We start from the raw sequence: 23,048 nt of genomic DNA on the forward strand, positions 1-23,048 counted from the left end.
CTCTTATTATGGTGCCTCATTTTTCTCAGGTGAGCAACCCAGTTCAAGTGACAGCATCATGTGACATAGTTTAGAGACCGTTCTGCAGCAACACGTCCAGACCAGGACACGCGTGGTGCTGTTGATGTTAGCACAACTCTCCAGTGACGTTGTCTGTTGTCCTGTGTGTGTGTATGTATGTGCATTCATGAGTGCTTTAAAAATTGGTGGGAACCCTGGACTGCTGGCATGGTGCCCGGCAAGTATTGGCTCGGCATACATTGGGTCAGCAGAGGAGCCGGCCTAGTCGAAAGGCTGCTGTTGCCACACGCACTGGAAAAGTACACTCTCGGGAGAGGGCTGAGGGTGGCAGCGTGTGGAGGCTGCCCCGGGTGTAAAGGCTGTAATAAATCGGGTGCGGCAGGACCAAGTCTGCAGCTTCCACAGCCACATTCCACCCGTAGCTCTAAAACGTGCCGAAGGCTTTGTCCCGTCCCTGATGGTAAAGCCGTTTTTCCTAAAGTCGTCTTTAGATGGGTTTTATTGTACCAGAAGTTCTTTTCTTTCAACTTAAAGACACTATCAATAGTAAGCGAAACTATTATAAATAGGGTTGCTGCAGTTACCTGCTCTGGTTGAATTCGCTTGTGTTAGGGTTTCTGGGTGGGTATTCAAACTTTAAACTTCATGTGTAATCTGGATCAGGTAGAGTAACTGAACATTTTCCCCAGTATTCACGAGAGAACCGTTTTCCCAGCTCTGGTGGCCTCCCGCAAGCCGCCTTCATTTTCAGACAGCCCTTACTTACATCATCCCCTCTTATAGTTAGCTGCAACCTGATACTCTGTAACTGTCTTTAGTCCTATAGAGTTTCCATCCTTTAGGGACAAACAGAACAAGCTTAATCCTTCCTGCAAATACCAGACATTCAAGTATTTGCACCGAGCTCAGCTGCAGGCTGAGTCTTCCCTTTCAGACTGATCCCTCCCCCTCGTCTTAGCAGGTGATTTGGAGTCTCACCATCTTACTCGAATTTAGATATCCTGAACTGAAGAGAGACTGCACCCACAGTTAACCGAAGCCCTTGGAACCCTGCACCATCTCACCCCCTTCATTCTAGATGATACACATCTGTTGATGCAGCCTCTTCTCCCAGAAGTTCTTTTGGCAGCCATACCACATGCTTTATTGTATCAGTTAAAACGCCTCAGTCTTTTCATCTGCACGGTGGTTGATGTGTCTCTTTCTCACTCTGTGATTATGTAGTTTGGAAGCCAGGTGTGGGGATTCGAATTATCTTTATTTTTCAGTGTCATCTTGATAGGGTCCAGCTTGTAGAATCAGCCTGGTCTACCTCTGGAGTTTTCTTTGAGCGTCTCACTTGATCAGCCAGGACATGTACTGACTTTCCCAGTTTCCCATTTTTTGCCCAGTTGGGAAACTTGCCTTCGGTGGGTTCGCCCGAATCTAGGCAGTAAAGCCTGTTAACAGCCTTCCGCTCTCATAAGGCAGTCTCCCTCTCGGTGCACATCTGAAGTAGATGGCTTTATCTCGTCTACTTGTCAGACGTTTCTGCCACAGACACAGACACTTGTGTGTTGTAGATATCAATGTCCATGGCCTTGAGTTGTGGAGTGAGGGATTTGGTTGCTCTCTATGGGGATTTGAAGGAATGCGTGGAGCTGAGGAGCGCTCCCTGCTGCTGTGGTGGGTCCTTGTTTAATCTCCCCCAGTTCCCCAACACACCTGGACCGGAAGAGGCTGCGGCTGCTGCCTCGCTTGGCAGCTGACCTCCTGAGACCGACATGATCCCACTTCTGGAGCCTCAGCTGTCCAGGTTGAGGATGGGGCAGGCCCAAGCTTTGCTGGCTTATCCATGTGGGGCCTGTGCCTCTCTGCACCACGGCACCTCCTCCGCTTGTCCTGGCCCGGCTTCCCCGTGTCTGATTTAGGGGAGGCCCTGGGCTGAGGTGGTGGGGGTCACTCAGAGAGGCTGGGCTGAGGCTCTGTCAATAGCTGGCCGTGGGTACCCTCAGTCTGAGAGGTGGCTGTTTGGTTTCCCTGGCATGTTTTCTCCCTCTTTTGTAGGAATGGGAGGAACTGCCTTCTCATCGGCCTGTGGAGGCTGGAGTTGCCCGAGCCCGGCTCGCTTTGTGCCTTCTACTCATTGATTTCCATGTCAGCTGAATTCTGTCTTTTCTTACATTTTCTTCCTTTGAAAATATCCCATTTTTCTCTTTCCTCAGTCTAGTCACAAGTTCCAAGTTATTTTGAACCCCTGCCAAAAGGACCTGTATTTTTTTTTTTAAATAAATTTCCGTTTTCTCCCTTCTGGACAAAGGGAAAAAGAAATATTTGTGGAGTGCCTACGATGACTCAGGTCTGGGCTGGAACTTAACTCACACCGCCCTGTCTGGCCCTTCGCAACTTGGCGAGGTCGGTGGGGTCAGTTCCCCTCGTAGAGTTAGAGACAGCTGAGGTTCTGAAGGGAGCGTGCCCAGGGTCACGTGGCTGGTGGAGGGGGTGGGGACGAGGAGGGCACGGGACTCGGCCCGTCCTGCCCACCTGCGAGACTGCACTGGGTGTGTGCTGCTCTGAGAGCACGTCCGGTAGCCACGGACAGGACCGCTTCAGGATCCACGCCTAGTCCTGGACACGGAGAGAAGACATCTCGAAAGGAATAAAGAGACACCCCTTCAAGGGTGAGAAAATGATTTAAAATTTAGAAAGAAAGCATAAAGGTGAGCAGCGTAACCTGTCAGTGTTATTCGGGGTCATTGCTTAAGGAGGCCATTGAAGGCCTGTTTAATTATTTAGGATGTTGTACTGTTTCTGTCCGTTTTTAGCTTTTTTATTAAACCGATTGGCGTGACATTGGTCAGGAGGGTCATACAGGTGTCAGGTGTACAACTCTGGGACATGTGGTTGGTGTATTGCATTGTGTGTCCGCCGCCCAGAGACTGATCACCTTCCGTCACCATATCTTTGGCCCCCTTGACCCTGTGGGGCCTGTGGTCACCACCATGCCGGCGTCTGTCTGTGTCCCTGAATTTCAGCTTTATAGCCCACATATAGGCTGATTTTAGCTTTTTAAAACTAACTTTGATATAATGTAATTCGCATAATATACAGTTCACACATTTACAGTGCACGAGTCAGTGGTTTCCAGCGTTGTCAGAGTTGTGCCCCCATCAACACAGTCCCCCCGCCCCTTAGAACACTGGCATGTCCCAGACAGGAGGCGGTTAGAGCCCCTCCCTGTTCCCCGACTCCGCCAGCCTTGTTCACACTGCCGTTCCTGGCGGGCTCTAATTCTCGTTTGAACCCACCAGCTCTACCAACCGAGTGGTCTCCTCATTAATAAGGTGAATAGTTTCCACATCTTTGTTTTGTATTTGTTTTGAGGGTCATGTTTTGAATTTTTGCAAATCGTACGATGACAGTAATCTCACCCCACCCAGTGCAGTTAGTTACGGTCGCCCTTTCGATGTGTGGCTTTACTTGTGCATTTGGAATGTGTACCGTGCTCCTCTGCAGCCAGCCTTCTCTCCCGCTTAGTAACGCATCTCAGGCGTTCACTTGCGGCAGTAAGTGTCCCTTTACAACAGTCTTTATGGCTTGCATAGTGTTGTGTCAGACGGGCACCTGCTAACCTACATTTCCATTGCTGGACTCTTAGTTTCCTTGTAATTTCTCGACATTATATATAATGCTGTTATAAACATTCTTGTGCCACATTTTTATGCACATCTCCGATCATTTTCTTTGAATTAATTGTTGAGTGTGCAATTGCTAGTATGCAAAACTGGAAGTTTTTGAGCAATTAGATGCATTATTTTTTTTTGCTCTTGTGCTTGTCTCAGTTACTGTCCTCAAGCATTTGTGAGTTGTTTTCTAGTTTCCGTATATACCCCACGGCTGAGCACCCAGCGGCGTGAGTCATGGAATTGTATTAAATACCTGATGGGCTACAGTATAACAACAAATTCCAAATATGTACTAAGACTTTTTTATGGTAATGATTCAGAAATCACTTCAGGAGCTTGTAGCTTGTTACTACGAACATCATCTTTAAAGTTATATTTTTAGTTAACACATTAATTGTTGCAAAAATTAGAAAATAGATATGAACAAAAAGAAAGAAAAGTAAAATTAAATCTTCTTAAACACCATGCCAGGCACAATCCGTTTACTGCTTTGGTCTATATCCTTAGCAAACTCTCCCCCACGGGGAAAAACAAAACTAGCCAACCAAAGAAGCAAACGAACAGAACGACCGCATGCACATCTTTCAAAGTCAGTAACTAGCTCTACATGAAGATTAATGTCAAATGTAAGGTTTTTGGACACATGTGTATAAGTGTAGATTAAAAAGCAACTTGGTCTTAACATTCTGAATAACAATTCATATTTTTAGAAAATTTACTTTGCCTTATAGTTTCTGGCATGCTATTTAGAAGTGTAACGCATTTGTTTTGTGAGGTTGATTTTTTTTTTCATGGCTTCCCTGCTGCTCTCCATGCTTCATGTCCTTATTTGTACGTAAACTTCCCAGGTTCCTTTGTGTGGAGTCTCTCCAGTTGCTCACTGCTGTTACCCGTGGGCATTGGACTCCCTTGGATACCTTCAGATTTCCTCTTTGGAAATTTTTGGCCTCATTGCTTTGTAATTATGTTGTTCCACATCCCTGATGCTTTATTAGTTCCCAATATATTTGATAAAAAAAAAGGAGGTAATTAGTGTATTATGGCTTCTTTTGAATTGTTCTCCAAGATAAACAGAGGGAAATGCTACATGGGTAAAAATTTACATAATGTGGACAGATTTTGTCACAAACTCAGTGCAGTCTCAAGAACATGAAAGCGTTTTATTTATGGAGACTTTGTGCATGCATTTATCTGTAAGAATTAAAAATTACCATTGTTCTGTGGCCACTCCATAACTTCAGCGGTAACACCGCACCCTGTTTCTCTTTATTATGTCTTGCTTTTGTAACTAAATGTTAACATCCTCCTTTCAGTCCTGAGACTGAAATCAAACCAAACTGGGACAGTACGCATGAAACACTTTTTCCCTCACTTAGCCACAGGAGCTGTACAATTATATGACTAAAACAAACAAAATAATAGAGTAATAATAATAATAAACATCACTATGTTCTAAAATGAGCGCATTTACTACAGTGTTGGAACAACTTCATAACTTCCTTCCTGAACCATGACCAAACATATTATTTTTTTGGTTGAGACATGAATCACATTTCTTTCCATCAGTGCTTGATTTTCCTCTGACCTACTACCGCTCTCATAGTTTGCATGAGGGGGCCACGCCCGCTTTCATAATTTTACATAGATGTTACTGCACACGGTCACATGACTGCCCTCACTTGGTGGGGAAAAGTCCCTTGACTTTTTGTCCTTTTCCAGCCTGGCCAAGATCATCATTTCTGCTTCGGTGAACTTGAGGCCAGGATAAGAGCCGCTCCCAGGTGCCCACAGTCCACAGGGAGACTTGACTATACTGCCTTTACAATCTTGAAGTTTTCCAAACTAGACTCCAAGCTTGTGGAGGGACCTGAACCTTGTTGACCTTGACCATCACCAGGGCCTACCGCTATATCAGGGATGTAACTGTTGCTCAGTAAATATGTGTTGACCAGAGTTTAACGGAACTGAATGTTTCCTACCCAGTGCCTCTGTTTTACTACCTGATCTCTTGCTAACACCTGTGTTTCGTTTCTGGTTTTACCCTGTCAAAACCATGGCCAGTGTATAGCAATGACCCTCCAGGCCCTGATCACCTAGACTTGCTTCAGTCAACTTCTCCCTGACTTCTTGTGAGAGGGACACCCTGAAAGCCTCTTCCTTCTTGAAACACTCCCACCTTTCCATTTCAGGGCTCTGGCTCTCGGCTTGTCTCTCTTCTAGGCTTGCCTCTCCTCTTCTGCTGATTTCTTGTCTCACCGCTCAAGCACACTGTCTTCCTAGACCCTGCATTCAGGATGTCCGCCCCCTCTTCTTAGGTGGCTTCCACCATCTCTACTAAGCAGGTGCCCCAGAAGTTTTAGTCATATAATTGCAAAGCTCCCTTTGGGTTATTAAACCCAAAGTCCTCACATGTCTGCCAGCCTTCCTGGCTTTCTACTGGGAGCTTCGTAGGTATTTGTGTAAAGAGTGACACGATTCTTTACTTTGCCCTTGACCTTCAGCTTTGTAACCAAATGGTTTGTTTACTGAACGAATATGTGCTAAGGATGTTGACTCTTGGTGTGGCCACTAGGATATCAAAACTTTAAGAACAGAACTGTAGCCTAGGACTAAACAAGAAAAGCATAGTGGCAGGGAAGAGTCACGACCTTGTTATGCACCTGCCCAGCCCCTGCGCCCCCACCCAAAAGGCTTCCCATTTGAGAACCACTACAGTAGGTTCTCTCCCATATCTCATCTGATTCTATTATCATCAGACCCTCAGTGATGTCTGCTGCCTTTTAGGTTGGTGATATCTTTCGCGAAGGGGAATGCTAAAGGTCGCTTCTCACTCCTGTTGGTGTGATTTGTCATGAACTTATATTGAAGAGATTTTGTTTTTGTTTCCATAAAACAGATTGGCCTTTATACTATGGTTACTCAAAGTATTAAGATTTTATTACTGTGTATTGGTAGTTGGCATCAGAAAAGTCTATTTCATTTCAGTTCTGGGTTGAAGAATGTGGGGATAAGTTGAACTGAGTAAAAGAAAGGAGACTGTTTAGCAATTATCTGTTGGCATTAGCTCCGTTCTTCCAGGTGTGCAGCTTTGGGGCAAAAATGGGCCGGTAATCATCACAGCTTATCTTAAAATTCTTTCTTCACTCAACCCCAGGCCCCAGCTCTCTCCTGACTCTTTCCCCTCCCAGACCACCTGCATCTTTCTGCAAATGTGGGTGTCCCCAGGACTCCCCCCTGCTGCTTGGAGTCCTCATTCACCATGTTGCCTTTAGCTGTCAATCATATAGATGCCTCCAAAACCTGGCCTGCAGTTCCCAGCTGTCTTCAGGCCTCTAACCTTGACATTCCACTTGCTTGTCTGACAGGGCTATCTGGGAGACCCAGCGGCACATTATACTCAACTTGCCTAAACTGGAACCCCAGTTTACACAACACAAAGAATAGTTTCTCCTCCTCCAGCCTGTGTAATTTCTGTGGACAGCTTACCCAGGCTGCGAGTCCCCACGTCCAGGTTAGTTCTTTCTTACCTCCTGGTCTCCTCCCTTCGTTTCTCACACCCTGCCATTCACACTTTATTATTTGGGATTCTTTCTGTTGCACATACAGAAAAGTCAGGTCAAACATACATAAACAATAAAATGCAAGTATGATATGATCTTGTGTGTTCAGGACATAGTAACATATGTCACATATAGGAAGGTGTGGGTACATGTGAAGAAAATGAAATTTTTAAAGGGTTCTGATGGTTCCTATAACTGAAAAGTCGGGAGCCGAGGGCCATGTCAACATAGAGATCTGGTCTGTGTGTGTGTGTGTGTGTGTGTGTGTGTGTGTCTGTCTGTCTGTCTCTCTCTCTCTCTCTCTCTCTCTCTCTCTCCAACCCTCCCTCCCCCTCCGCCCTTTCTCCATTCTCCCTCCTCCTGAGTCTTCTGTGCTCTCACGCTCATCTTAGGGCTCCCCTCTTGTTTCCACAATGGTGACACCACTTGCGCAGTTGCTGGGCTAATCACCTGGGGGCTACCTTTGGCTCCCCTTCCCTTCGCACCTCATATTCAATCCCTCAGCTCCTTCTTCAAAGTGTATCTCAGATCCGACCAGGCAGGAGTGCAGAGAGGAAGCGTCAGTCAGATGAGGTGACATTAGAGGAAGGAAAGTTGGGACCAGATCAAGAACGGTTCTCCCGAGGGAGGGGAGGAGAGGGGTGCCTGGCCAGAAGTGGGCATACTGGGGTTTGGGGAAGAGTTTAAGGGGAGTGGGCTCCCAGATGCCCAGAGGCAGGATCCGTGTGCTGCCTGCAGAGTGGCACCCCTTACGTTTTGTCATAAAGCACATTGATTTGATTTGTTTTTAGACAACTCGAACGTGTATCCCACAAGAAGAATGCTTCCACTGTTACACAACTGAAACCAATAATTTTCTTTTAACATGCAAATATAATATAAGCTCCATTTTTCATTACTTTCCCTACGAAGCTGAAAGCAGTTCACTTGCCTTAGAGATTTTCATTCTCATTGTATTCTGATGTGACGTTACCTGTCATTAATCCCTTCCAGCTAAGCAAAATTTAATTAAAACCACCTCACATGATGCCAACCGTTCACGCATGTTAAAAAGGATCGCTCGGAAGCTCAGCCTCCAGTCTTCTCTTTTACACAAAGTTGAACTATCAGATTTAGTAGGTTCTGTCTTGGATTCAGGACTTGTTGCATAGCGACTTCCACTCCATTAATTTTGGGTAACAGGGAACTTCCATGCATACGGTAGTCTCCATTTCTTCAGAGAGGCTGTGCGCCTAGACCCCAGGGATACCTAAAACCCGGGATAGTACTGAACCCTACAGGCAGAGAATACGCTTCTTCCTGTGCGCACATACCTATGATAAAGTTCCACTTATATGTTAGGCATAGTAAGAGAGTAACAATAATAATTAACAAAGACCCATTATAACAATATACGCTAATGAAAATTACATGAATGTGGTCTCAAAATATCTTATTGTACTGCACTCATCCTCCTTCCCGTGGTGACGCGAGAGGATAAAATGCCTTATTAAGTCAAGAACTCACCTTCTCGCTTACAGGAGGCACTTTACGGCTTTGCTTTGGCCTGTCTGAATTGCCAGAACTCTGGGCCATTATTACGTAAACTACAGGCGCCCTGAACACAGGCACTGCAGTCCCCTGACAACTGGTCTGACAACCCAGGCGGCCACTGCATGACTGACGGGCAGGGAGTGTCTACGGCTGGACAAAGGGGTGATTCGCGACGGAGCGGGACGAAGTGGGACAGAGCAGGGCAGCACGAGGTTCCAGCATGCTGACTCGCAACAGAGTGCAATTTAAGAGTTATACGGGGTACATTTGGGGGAGTTTTCATTTAGTATTTTTAGAACGTGGTTGACCGTAGGTGACTGAAACCGTGGGTAGGCAGGTGGGGGACGTGACTAGGACCTGAGTTCCAAGCACTGCAGAGTAGAGCCTCGCCGGTGAACTTACTTTTTAAACAGAAGTGGAAAGTGACACATGAGCATGCAGTCCTTCCCCTCAGGGGGCAGGGCAGCCCTTGTCGAGCAGACATGGGGCGGGGGGCAGCCCATTGTACAGGCACATCAAGGGACCCGACCTCTCAGTGGCCTTGTCGGACCCTGTGGTCGTTCTGTTCACATTTTGAGATACAGCCGTACTCTTTTCCACAGCGACTACACCGTTCTACGTTCTCAGCAACGCTGGAGGGCTCAAATTTCTCCTCACCCTTGCCATCACTGGGTATTTTTTCTCCTTTCCTCTTAATGACAGCCTGCCTGGTGGGTGTGCAGTAGAGAACCTTTAAGTTCTCTCTCACGTGGCAGCCACAGCTGCGCCTGAGTGATGGGTGAGTGACCAGTGTTGGTGGCGGTCCAAAGGAGGAACTTGAATCAATGAGCAGGAATCTTAGCTGCAGCCACCCTCTTTATAAGTGGCATCGGTTCGCCCTAGTGAAGCTCCGTGCATGGATGGAGCATGGAAAATGTCTCTGGGCTTACCGTTTGCCCAAGGTCACGCCAGGAAACATTGTTCAGCATCAGAGTCCCGAGTCACCCGTCTGTATGACGATGACATTTGACACAGAGCAGTCTCAGGTCACCCAGGTGTGTCTAATGGGCCAAAACTCACTATACTTAAATGAGCTCTTATCAAATTCACTGGGGGAGGGGAGGGGCAGTGCCAGAAGAGGGTGGTGTTTCTCCCTCACGGGGTGTGTGGCTGTCGGCCTGCCCTTTGCTGAGTTTTGTTCTCTTTAAACTAATGAGCAACTGAGAACCACCATTACCGTCAGTACGGCAACAGCACAACACACCTGCTATTTTTGGGGGGGTGGGAAATGTTTGAATTCTTGAGTCAAACATAGGTGACTATTACTTGTTCTGTCTCTGAAACGTACCTTTGACAGATGGCCTAAACTCTCCCTAATTTCCATTCCGTTTACTTCCATAAGTAAGATTAGTGTGCGATATTGATCAGTAGACTGAGCAGTCTCAATTTTAAAGCCACGTAACGTTAAGAAGTGTGATTAGGCCAAGGCTGTGGTGGTGTTTGTCCTCCCACGTCATTTGCTTAGTGTGATTTGTGCGCTTCACGTGTCGGCCATCACCGTTGGGCAGCATAAGCATTCACAGCGAGCGTTAGAGGAAAGCGATGCTGTGCTTAGAAAATAACTGAATGAAGCTTTACTTTGCGACTTTAAGCGGCAGGACAGCTTCCTATTTTAAAGCCTCTCCTTTGGTTATACAAGCAGAGGGGCCCTGAAGCCTTTGAACACGAGGCTCCATCTCAGAGTCTGGCTGGCCAGCCTGTGCTTGCTTAAGCAAAGACTTCTTCAAGGACCAGCGGTCCAGCTCCAGGACCAAGCATGCAGCAGAAGGAATCCACCGTGACTTACGTCTGCACATCTTCCAACTGAGCGGCTGCTGTCTTAATGTTGCCTTCCTCCTAGCCAAGGCCAGGCAACTGTTTATTGAAAGCATACTCTGTGACAAGTACCACCTTATTCCCTCACCTGCTCCCCAGTGCCCCTTGCTCCCCCTAACGTGGTAAGATGAAGACCTTTAGAACTCCAAAATAAAATGAGTAAAAACCATAGGTCCTAATTTCAGCCTCAGGAGAGTCTGTGCTGTCCAATCTCCAGGTCGACCCAACGCATTCTCTTGCTTTATTAAGTCTTTCGCTCATTTTCCAGTGACAGTAGCAAGACTCCTCCAATGTTTGCATCATATTGTCTTCCAAAATACGCATTCCCCAATTTAGTTTGGAACTTGAAACCAAAGGTCAAGGCCAGCCATCAGTGATTTTGGAACCTCTGTCCTTTGCTTAGTTTTCTGAGACAGCCTTTCCCTGGCCAATGCTGGAGTCAGCCAGTATCATGGAGCTCCTCTTCCCCGTTCCCCTCCCTGGAGGTCGGGGTGAGGGGAGGGCTAACCCAGCTCTCTCTCCTCAGTCAGTCACTCAGGCATAGGTCTCGTCTGTATCTCCCTTTGAAGACCACCTGTTCTGGATCTTCAGTCTTTACATAGGCCTTCGGGGTCTTTATCCTTCCGGTAGCTCTTGTCTAAGTGGCTCTCTGGGAAGACATGCCCTTCTCCACGTCCTGTAGGATGTTCAGGCCCTGCTGGATCTGAGACTTTCGCGTAAGGTCGGGGGCTCTAAGGCAGGCTGGGAAGAAGTATTTGGGGCTGGTCAGGGGGCTTTTTGCTGCCTTGTAAATTATGCTGTGCATTGAGGGCCTGGTTCTTCCTCGGATGAGGTTTATTTTTTTTTTTGAGGCATATAATAGAATACTATGGAGACATATAATTGAGTGGATGGGTAAGTAGGGGTAGAAAGGACAGATAAAAAAAAAAAAAAAGCTGTCCTTCCAAAGGGATTTGATAAATACAGGTTTTCTTAATAAATGCAGAGATGGATTAAAAAAGGGAAAAGAAGAGATGAAAGACCCTGCACGTTTGAACGATTAAGTAGGGAATCAGAATGTTTATTTTCCCTTCAAAACACCACATCCATAATGCATGAGGGTGGTGGAGCAGCAAGGCTCCTGCGAGCCTTTTTCTCTAGTAATTTCTTCCCTTAATTCCAGGGAGTGGAAGATGACTCTGTGCCTGGGCAGAGGGGGCAGATGAGTCGTTTGTATTGTTGTTTGTCCTTGGAGTGCTGCAGCGTGCGTGCTTTGGCAGAAAGGCCCCGGTCTGAGGGTCTGGGGGTTTCTCCTCTGTGGTTCACACCCACCGCCTCCTGCCCCGATAGTGCGCGGTGGGCAGGCGTGGCGAGCAGTGAACAAGAATCCCCCATCTCTGCTGCTCCTAAAGGGATGCTCTCTTAAGAGATCTTCAATTGTCATGTTCCTAGGGGTGGTTCCCCCGTAGGTCCAACTCTGCCTGCTTGATGGCGAGCCAACATTTTCTTTTTTAAAAAATGTACTTGCATTGTGACATTGAATTATGACCACCTTAAAAGATAACTATTTAAAAAGGAAAAAAGAAAAAAACCCAACCCTTATCATACTTTTCTGACTTGGCATACCCACATCTCCATCCTCTGGGCTTTATCCATCTCTCTCTCTCCCCTTCCCCCTATTACCTCCCCATCCTCTCTTCTCTTTCTCTCTCTCTCCTTTCTCTTCCTTTCTCCCCCCCCCCCCCACTACACATACAGTTATGGCAAGGAGGCAGAAACAAGAAGGTGTGAGGGTGTTCCCCAGCCTTTCCTTATTTCAAATGGCTGTTCTCTATACACAGGGTCTGTGTCTTAATGAGTTTCTTAGGTCCAGAAGTTTGCTAAGGAACTTCGGAAACCCACACTTAGGGATGCCCATATATTATTTATAGTTATAAACTCTTTATAGTTTATGTCACCTACAGGGTGTAACATTTATGAACATTTATATGAGCATGATTGTGTTGGTACAGGGCAGTGCCAAGTAGTTTAAATTTTGATTCTTGCTTTATACCTTGAGAAACTGTCTTACAGTCTCTGGCCCTCTCGCCTTCAACAGCGAAGAAAGGGAATTGCGGGCTGGGTCTCCTGGGGCCCATCCGTGCAGGCATCGTATGGTTCTGTTACCAGAGAGTCCGATCAATACCAAGTATTGCTGAGTCTTGAATGAAATGCCTTCTGATTGCCATTTAAGGTTCTGTAATGCAATTAAGTTGACTGCTAATGGTACATAGCCCTTTTGGAGAACAGAGCTTGTATACTAAATCTGGTTTATTCTAATTTCGACTTTCTTTTGTCTCCACCAGTTTGCTGTTTTGTGGTTCACAAGAGGTGCCATGAATTTGTCACATTTTCTTGTCCGGGTGCGGACAAAGGACCTGACACTGACGTAAGTAGTCTGGGAGCTGTTGCATGACGTCAATGTGAATTTCTGAGTTTAATTTTTGTTTAGTGCCAGTACAACCATTGTTTGGGCTTCTGCTGTTGATGAGAGGACTTATCAGTTGGTCTGGTACTATTTGGCTTTACCAATGAACACATGTGCAGTCCTCCTGAGCCCTGTGAGGACCACCCGGGGACCAGAGGAGAATTTCTTGCTGACTAGTCCTCTTCCGCTCTGGGCAGCCACATGGACTAAGTCCACCAGATGGGTAGGAATCGCTTTCCCAAACGCAATGCGGTTCTTTCCCGAAGATGCTGACAAATTTTGCCATCAACATAAATCACTCTTTAGTTCATTAACTAACAGGTCTGTCATTGCTTCTGGCCAGTGTAACAAACTATTTCTAGTTTGCTTCATGAGATCCTTGCTGCCTTTTCATTCTGCGTTATAAACGCTCCTGTTGGTTTAAGTAAGTTAACATCTGTTTCACTGAGCAGAGGATCTCTGAAGTTGCCCGTGGGTGAATACACGTAATTTTGTGTATTTGCGTGTAATCCTGCCTGTTTCTATGAGCATCTATGATGCACCGGAAAGCAGGATCCGCCCCGCCGAGTGGGATTTAGGAGGCATGGGAAATACCCACATCAAAAATACAGAGTGGGACAAAAGCAGGTTTACAGCTGTTGGTATGAAAAATAATATAAACTCTGTGTTTCATGTACGCACAACTGTAAATCTATTTTCCCCACCATGTATATTGAACGGAAAGAAACATGGTTTGTTTCCATGGAAAGTAATATTTTAACTGAAAAAAATTTTTTGCGGGGGAGGCCTGAAGAGTAGGCATTTCTATTCTGAACTGCTTTCGCCGGATCTCTTTAGTCACTGATACTTAAATTATGTGCTTTGAGTGGTTTCTACCTTCAGCATTCATTCCCATCAGGAAACCGATTTCACAGCGGTGTTTGGAGTGGAGGCAGGGCTGCACTCTCCCCTCCCCAGGAGCCGGCATATTCACGGGGAGCTCTAAGCAATTCAGCTTTGCATTTTTAAACATATGTAATGAAGGAACTTACTGGGGGACCCATAGCGTGTAGGGACATGCTGTGTCTCAGTTCAGATGCTGGCAGAGACAGCATAGAGTGGGTGCCCCAGTTCTGAGCCACCACTATCCCGCAAAGACTCACAGAATGCGGGAGCCAGGGGGACCCTCCGGGGTGATTTTGTTTTTATATCCTCATGGACCAGGAAGTCCAGTCCACGAACGTTGAGTGACTTGCCTGCATACAAAAAAACTATGTGGTGTCATCCACACCTCCCATTTCCATAATCCCCTTTGTTGTCTCCATGTGGGGCAAGAAATACAAAGAGATAAAAATGGGTGCAAATGAAGAGCATCACATGGTGGTCCTTTCACCTCCTTGCTCGTTATTCTCAGCTCTCTCTCCCATTTGAGCTTCGCTCATTTCTCTTCTGTCTCCCCTCGTACTGGCCCCATCAAGAATGGCGGGGGTGGTGGGGTGCAAGCTACAGGGCTGTAAACAGCTTCTGTTTGACTCCTTCCACCTCTTTATTCTCTTGGTAAATATGCTTTATTGAATTCTTACTATAGGGAAAGGTAGACATTAAAATATCACTAATTAAAGTAGGATGCAGTGCTCTGAGAGTGTTCACCTGAGGGCCCTACTGTAGGTGGTCAGAAGGCTTCCCCAAGGAAATGCCATTTAAACCAAGCGTCAAGAATAAGTAGGAGACGGGCAGCAAAAGGGAGTTTGTGCACGTGCATGCATGGGCGTGTGTGCATGCGAGCTGGGGCGTGCAGAACCCTGTAAAACACTCTTTCTACAAAGGGCAGACCAGGTGAGAACTCCCTGATGTGGGGAGGAGCTCGGGTATGAATGAACCCGAGCAGGCCGGGCGTCAGACGTCTGGTTCAGCGTTTTGAACACAGTCTCGGGAACAGTGGGGACCCAGGGAAAGGTTTTAACCTAGGAAGGATGCGATCCTAGTTGTATCTTATGAAGGTGGCTGTGGTTGCCTGGTAGAAAATGAACTGGGTAGTAGGTAGGCTTGACGTACAGGTGAACATGGGGGAACATCAGCGGATGGGGAACATCAGCGGATGGAGAACCGGCGCAGGGGCCCCGCTCTCCAGGGCAAGGAGATGGGAGCTTGGAGTAGGTGGACGCCGCAACAGGGATGGGCGGAGTGAACCCATTCAGGATACACTGAGGTGCCTGCCTGATCAGTGGTTCTTGGCCATTGTGGGACCAGGGAGATGGAGATGTTGAAAAAGACTTCCAGGTTTCTGGCCCAAAGGAAGAGCATCTTTGAGTCTCTGGGGTAAATCAGACCGAGGGTCTGACTAGGACATTTGAGAAGTTGGACATCGAGAAGACAGTTACATGTGAATATAGGACTGGAAGTGAGAAGTGGGGTATATCCTAAAGATAAAGATTTTTTTAAAGTGTTATCTTGCCTACACAGAGGGTATAGAGTGAAAAGAAAAGAAGAGATCAGGGCCCAGGAGAGAGCTCTGAGGAGCTACGGCAGACTGGACGGGAGAGGAAGGGCAGGGAGGTAGGAGGAAATAAATCCAGGAGTGTGATGCTGATTTAATGATTTCCGGAAGCAGCACAGGGCAACTCTCTGATCCCATCTGTGATTCCGTTACGAATTTGCTGGGGGCTTTTGATTTTCCACCTAGACAGGCACTGTATGTCCCAGGGTCCACCAGACAGCCTTGGTGACAAGGGAGAGTCTTGGTTCGTGCCCGCTAGAGATCAGTCCTTGCCTGTTATTTTTCGTGACCTCTTTCACACTCAGGAATTTTATGCTGTTTGGTTGATTGCCCTGTGGTCGCCTTACTCCTGGAGCCCAGAGCCGGGTGGGAAGCTTTAGGGATGGTGCACTTGGTGTGAGCTATGATGGGAAGCGGACCTGTGATCCAACGTCCAGCTGAGGTCTGTTTCTGTTCATTCTGTGTTGACTTGCTGTAGGTACTGAGCTTCACATTTTATAATCCTCAAAAATAAAGACTATGCGAGATGAACCTTTTTTTTTTTCTATGTGAGAGAAAAAGAAGTACGCGAGAAGTTTAAAAGAATCAGTGAGACTTGACTGGCTGATTTGGAAAGAATTGTGTGTTCTCTTCCAAGGAGGAAATTTTGGTCCTTGGGGTTAAGGGGCCTGTGATTAGGTTTTCTGCAGCCATAGCACGGGAAGTGTCTTCTGTCTTTTATGCAGGACAGTTTTGTTATTTTATAAATGTGCAAGATGAACTGTAGCTGGGAAAGCATGAAGGTTTCGTGGCACAGAGCTGAGCTGAGATGGTAGGACTTTTCTTGTTTCATCCTTTTCTCCAGCAAGTTTAAAATCACAGAATTAAAGAGCTGGAGGGTGTTAAGGGGAAGAGAGAGAGGCCCCTGGCCTGGTGGTTCCTCAGCGGAGCTTGTTGGGATCTCCCCCCTGCTGGAGTCATTGGACGTTCTGTTTACGTGTTCAGAAAAGTGTTCAAGGACATGAGAAAGGCCTGGTAAAGGAGCAGAAGGATCAGGAAGAAGGAAATACAGGGCAAAAGTAGGTTTACAGTTGTGAGCACCCAAAACACAGAGTTTGTTCTTGTGTTATTATTTATTATCATTTTCCCTATGAACAACTGTAAACCTACTTTGGCCTCACTGTTTATAATGTAGGCAAAAAAACTACTTCAAACACTTTTTCCCCTGAAAATTTAAGATTCCTCAAATAAGATTCCTTTTCACACTACAGTGAGTGCTTAAGATGCACAGTTTATGTCAGGCTTAAAAATGCCTTCGTTGAGCTCAGCGGACTCCAAGTGTTTGCAGGTGGGAAGGACCAACCTTGTGAAGTCCACAAGCACTGTACCTGCTCCGCCATCTCCCAGATGGAAGGAAAGGAAAAGTACTGAAAAATGAAAGAGCAGAACCCAGATTACCATAATCAGATAGGAAGAGAATTAAACATTGTTTTGAACAGCGATAATCTTTAAGACTCCAAGAGCGATCCCGTTGAATTGATGAGAAGTGCGGGGCACCTTGGAGGAGAAAGGGCTTCAGGATTCAGTGAAAGGACTCCCTGAAAATCAGGCCAGTCTCTGAGCCCGCCCTCCCCCCTCCAGACGAGCAGAGTTCTGACATTCCCTACCACCACGACTAGAGATAAAAGCCAAGGCTTCTGGGGCTTTAAGTGCAAACCCGTGCACACCAAATAGCAAAGGAAAATGAAGGACTTTCGGAGCACCTACCATTAAAGGTTAACTCATTCACTGGCGCTGTGAATCTTTAGAGCCAGGAATCACAAGCCAGAAAGAAGGGATGGACGTGGCTCACAGAAGACGCAGGGCTCTTCCTGTTTGGCATTGGAAAGGCACTGGAGTTGGTGCAGAGTTTGTGTTTCCAGGTGTGCGGCCCCAGCATCCCCTGCCCTACATCCCAGATTTTATGTGACAACAGAGAAATAAGACAAACTGGTCCATGTGTAGAAATAGTTCTTCTCCACCGCCCCCCGCCCAATGAAGACATGAGCTAGGACATGGTGCACAGGTAGAAAGGGAATATCGCCTTGCTTGGCTTTGGGGGTTAGGAATGGAGAATATGACTTTGCTGTGGCCGCAGTGGGGTGATGAGGCAGACTGGGGAGGGCTGGTGGGGGTTCGAGGGGCTGGCTGTGTCTGAGACTTCCCTTCACTACTTAAGATTTCAGCTAGCCAGCCTCTGTCCTTCATATGGAGCTCCTCCCCGTCCTTGGAATCATCTCCATTCAGCTTACATTATGTCTGTTCATGAAGCCCACCTCGCTAGGGGGAAAGCAGGTTACTCGGGTCCTTCCAGTGTGTGTGTGTGTGTGTGTGTAGATTATTAGTACACTAAGTCATTTTCTTCCATACTTTTTCTCTGTGCCTTAAGTGAGAAAAGCTGCAAAGTGGCCCTTTCAGAGGGTTGTACCAATCTCAGTCCTGCTCTTACAGCCATAATGTGGACACACTCACACACACAGACACACACACACCCTTTTGTTGCGTAAAGTTTTAGGGAGAGAAAAGTTCTTACGTGATATGTATAAAATGATAACAAACACTAAACAAGTATTTAAACATTATCTTAGGCGCATTCACCCTGTGCATTGGACATGTGGCTGTTTGAGAAAGTGAAAGGGGAAGGTAGTGATCCATTACAAGTCTTACCACACTTGGAGGAAACAAGCTTCCATTGCATTTTTCCTTGCATTTTTGTTTAACCATTCTTTTATTTTTTCCTTGTGCATTTTCACTAGCGCCCCTGGCCTATATGAGGAGAAATTTGTCGTGTAGGACTTTGCAATTCTTAACTCTGAGCCATACAATTGCACAGAATTCATGTGACTTAAAAATAACTTCCTGGGTCACCAGTGCCTCTCACCCGGGAGACAGCCGACATCCATACAGGTGGTGTCACACGTTAGCTGGTACCTCCCAGAATAGGGGCACCAATGAAATTAATGGGTTAAAAGGCAGGGAAGCTTGCTTCTGAACTGGGTACAGCTTCAAGCCAAGAAGATCATAAAACTGAGTCATTTGAATAGGCTGACAGCATTAACTTATAAACAGAACCCAAAATAGAACCTAGTGAGCAAACTGCTGCAAAGCAAAAGCACTGTCTGGTACGAAGCTGGACTCCGTGGAGGGCTGCCTGTCCAGAAAGCAAAATTGCTCTCTGTTCTTGATGGTGGTCTTGAGAATTCTCTGCTCTCAAGTTCCTGACGGTGTCTTAGAAACCAATTGAATGAAGAGAGACTGCTCAATTGTTTAAAATTCAACATTTCAAAGCTTCATTTATAACAAAACTCAACACATTTAAAACAAATCTAGAAGTAAATTCAATTAGCAAATCTGTTTTCTCAAAGTGTGCTTTTACATTTACTACGGAAATCAGCCAATTTTGTGAGCAAACCCAGTTATACCTGAAAGATTTTTATATGCTTGAACTAAGTAAAGTGAGGTTCGTAAAAGGTGCTTGTGCTAAAAAGTGGTATTTGGAAGTCAGCAAAGGGAACAGAGGCGTCCTGGAATGGGACCTGGCTGTCCAGCCCTACCAGTTCCCCTGCAAAGCTTTCCAGACTTGGTTTTCTTTTATAAATATCGAGGATAAACTCAGTGGTCTTTAAAGTTGTTTTCAGCCCTAAATTCTATTCCATCACTAATTATTTATTGAGAGCTTTATGCTGTGAAGATATCAAGGTGAAGACAGTTTCATTTCTGCCCTGCCAATAGTCTCTTGTATCACATGGATGACCCAAACATGCAAATAATTACCCAATAAGATTGCATATGACAGCTGCATAGGAGGAGAGGAAATAAAATGCTATTGAGTTTGAGCAGAGCAGGAGAATTCTCAAGACCACCATCAAGAACAGAGAGCAATTTTGCTTTCTGAACAGGCAGAGGGGGAGCAACTAATGGGAGAATGAGGGAAGGCTTCCTGAAGGTGGTGACATTTTCAGATGGATTGCCATTCTTTTCAAAATTTTCTTTTACAAACAGACCAGTATTTTCATGTTTCCCTGCTGGCTTAAGGGAGTTACACCTCTTGCCAAAGGCTGCTATCCAGTGGCACACAGACTTAAGCGATATGTATTTTCAAGAAGCCTGGTAAAAAGAACACCTGCAAGAGAAATCTCAGTGCTGTGCACATCCCAGAGGGCTCGCCCCTACATACGCCTCTGAGGAAGCCCTTGCCAGGTCCTGGGATCCCCCCTGCACTCGCCCGCAGGTGGCATTCCTCGTGTGCTGTGATGCCAGGGGAAACCTCAACAAGTTACTTTTAGGGAACTAAACCTAGCAAATAATTCCTGTGCTAACTCTGGTCCTTGGTGGGTAGATTCTTCTCTGTACCAGACTCACAGCAGCAGAAGCATTTCCTACCAGGGAAGGGACTCCTGCTACTTTTGCGCCAATTAATCTTGCTGGGAATTAAAAGGAGTCTCAGAGATTTGCCCCCTGGTCTGCAGTTCTGGTGAGAACTACGGGAGGCAGCTGGGCCGTGGAATGTCTGTTCTCTCTGCCTCCCAAGGTTTGGCCAGTGAGAAGGGACACGTGTGTGATGACAGGGTGCCTCGTATTTTAGCCAAAGGCCTGTTTTCAAGGGCTCCTGGGGCATTCTAGCTTAATCCAACCATTTAAGTTGTCACTGCTGAAACATCTTTGGAACTCCACTCTTAAAACAGCACAGAAGGCCAGTAGCACATTCTTTTTCAAAGTCTCCGCTCTTGGCAAGTTGTTAGCCTTTGGTGGTGTTCTTTGGGGAAGCAGCAGATGGGAAAAGGGGCATGATCCAGGTGGGCAGCACTGTCATGGGTCCAAAGGGAGGTGAGAGGGTTGGGTTAGAAAGTGGTCTTTCTCGTACAAGTTAAGCACTATCTCTGACATCAGGTTTGAGAGAGACGTGTTTGTGTGAAGTGCGGAGGGCACACAGGAATCACGGTGTAACCTCTCCAGGGCACTTCTAGTTAATACCTGTGTGGTTTTCTGTTTTTTAAATTGTTGCATTGCTTAATGATTACGCCTACACAGTGGATTCTTTGTGAGCAGATCTTGTGTCTCTTCCCTTTAAGAGCCAAGAGCCCAGTGCCTAACCTGGCACAGAAAAAATACTGTTGAACCAAAGAGAATGAGTGGATGAAGGCCAGATAACCTAATTTCATCACCAGTTGTTTTTATCTGGTCTCCAGTTACTTGAATAGTTTTAGCTGCACATGACACAGTTACTGACCAGGTCCAGCACCTAGGAATGGACGTTTCATCAGCATCATTATTGTGGTACCTTGTAGGGTTGGGGGAGCCTCCACTGACGGGCTCTCCTGCTTTTCACAATAGCCATTTGAAACCATTGTCTTAATTCTTGGGATTTTAGTTTTAAAAATGGTGGATCTGGGCAATAGCCTTTGGACTGGTTGAGATCAAAATGGATAGGATGGTTTCCTTATTTATTTTTCCTGACCTATACAAGAGACTTAGGACTATCCCGTACCTGAGAACTGCTGTTGGAAATGCGGCCTGGGGAGCCCGTCCCTGGGATCCGAATCATCGGGAACCCAGAGCTACAGGTTAGCTCTACAAGTCACTGTGTCTTCACAACGTTATCTGACACAAGTTTAGCATTTCTTGTGCCTGGTGCTTCTCTTGTATTTATTCATTCTATGTTATTCAACATTTCTTGAGCATTCTGTGCCTGGGGCTATGAGATGCAAAGGTTAAAAAAAACATTGTCCTTGTCTTTAGTTTATCTTTAGTGGGAAGTCACACATATGAATAAACATTGTTTTCATTCAGATAACTACTTCAGTGGATAACATACATAAATGCACAAGGCATGTATCATTGTTCCATTGTACGAGTGTGAAAGTCAAGGCTCAGGGGTGGTGAAGTGACTTGCTGGGGTCCAGTGGGAAAGGGTGCGTTAAGCTTTGAACCAGGTCATGCCACTTGCAAGTCTGTTCTCTTTCCTTAGTATCACGTGGTTGATCAGCAAAGCCAACTTAAGGGGCAGGTTTTCTGCCTATGAAGGCTCTGTTTTTATGGACGGGGTCTGGGGCCAATGTGACAATCTTAGGACAGTAAGAGAGATTTGAAATGATGAAACCCTAAAATATTAACAATAAAAGTACTCATAACCAAGATCAACCATGCATCCGAGTTTAGACTGGAGCACTCTGGGCTGATGGGACCAAGTGAGAGCCTGGAACAGTTTGGAGACTTTGTTTGAGTTTTTCTCAAGGGAGTAGAAGGTAGGACTTCCCGGGACACTGGGTTTCTGGAAAGACTCATTTCAGGTGGCTTTACCCAAAGTTGAAGACCAGCCACATAGCTTTTTGGCTCATGCCATGGGGCTTGTTTTGCATCTCAATGAGTCACTTTTGTACAAGCCAACATATGAGTCCCATTCAATTAGCTGGCACCTTCCTCACCTTGGCTCTGTTTTCTGTTTCTGCTACTTAATGAGCAGGAGACTCAGGGAGAGTCTATGGACAAAAAGAAATATATTTGCCAGGGGCCAGGAGAGGGAGGAAGATTTATCAAGGATTTTCTAGCTCGCATTATCACTGTGACATTTATTTGTTTACAGTGAGGCTAAGGACGAAAAGAACCATCCTAACAATCAAATGAACCCCTTGCTAGGAATGCAGTTTCGGCCTTCAGTAATGGCTACGAGAGATGAAGCAAGTGGGAGAGCACCCTCCCCGACAGCTGCTCCATGATGTCATTGTACCGGAGCTGTGTGCAGCCGCTGTCAATCACGGAGTCTGGTGCTGGCAGGAGAGGAGGTGGGCAGTGGGAAAGTCCGTTGTTGTAATCATTTTGTTTATTCATTCAACACTTCCATTTTTATAATCCAACATAGTCCCCAAACATGTACTTTGAGGCTGACATGCCAAATGCAAAAGCCAGGTTCTGAGGAGAGTGCCATTGTCATGGTACCTGTCACATTGCCATTAGGCGTTGAGTAGTCCTGACCGTGTGACGGTTTTCCAGATGGCATCCTTGATGTGGAAAGAGTGCCCAGGCTCTTTATGTCCAGGATGTCTTGATTGATGGGTGTCACCCTGGCCGTTCTTGTGTCTCTCCACTCTCCAAGCCAATGCTTACTAGTCTGTATTGGAACCATGCCAGGCCATCAGCTTTGCACAGTCTCCTGAGCCAGCAGTCTCATGATTAACTTGGTTGTCTCCATCTCCTTTGTCTCCCGCATTGAAGATGTGAGCCCAAATTATATGGGCTCTGCCGCTGTCTGCCCTCTCCATCGCCACAGCCCCCCTCTCACTGATGGCCTCATCGTGTGCTATGACTTGGCCTTACTGAGCTGGATTCTCTCTCCTGTATGTGGCCCCTGAGTGGTACTCCAGTTGTTACACATATATGATCGCGCTGCTCTCCTGCCTCCCGTCTCCCAAGGGGTTCTGCAGGGGCCCACAAGAATACTGCTGCGGCTGTTGGCCAGGATGCCTTGGTTCTCCTTC

At 46.3% G+C, this 23,048-nt stretch overlaps 1 protein-coding gene across 2 annotated transcripts in view; it reads left to right on the forward strand.

Moving 5' to 3' along the window:
• PRKCA (protein kinase C alpha) overlaps nt 1–23,048 on the forward strand; it is a 362,239-nt gene that overhangs the window by 136,561 nt on the left and 202,630 nt on the right. Inside the window, exons 1-2 of one of the 2 annotated variants that reach the window (XM_053910762.2) lie at nt 2,563–2,720; nt 12,958–13,040. Coding sequence is in view for 1 of the 2 variants with exons in the window: in XM_053910761.2 (XP_053766736.1) it covers nt 12,958–13,040 (83 nt within the window). In the remaining variant the exon portion in view is untranslated. Of the gene's footprint in view, nt 1–2,562; nt 2,721–12,957; nt 13,041–23,048 lie in introns of those variants that run through there. The other variant, XM_053910761.2, reaches the window with a different exon arrangement.

This window comes from Desmodus rotundus, chromosome 9 (genome assembly GCF_022682495.2).
Source record: "Desmodus rotundus isolate HL8 chromosome 9, HLdesRot8A.1, whole genome shotgun sequence".
NCBI lineage: Eukaryota > Metazoa > Chordata > Mammalia > Chiroptera > Phyllostomidae > Desmodus > Desmodus rotundus.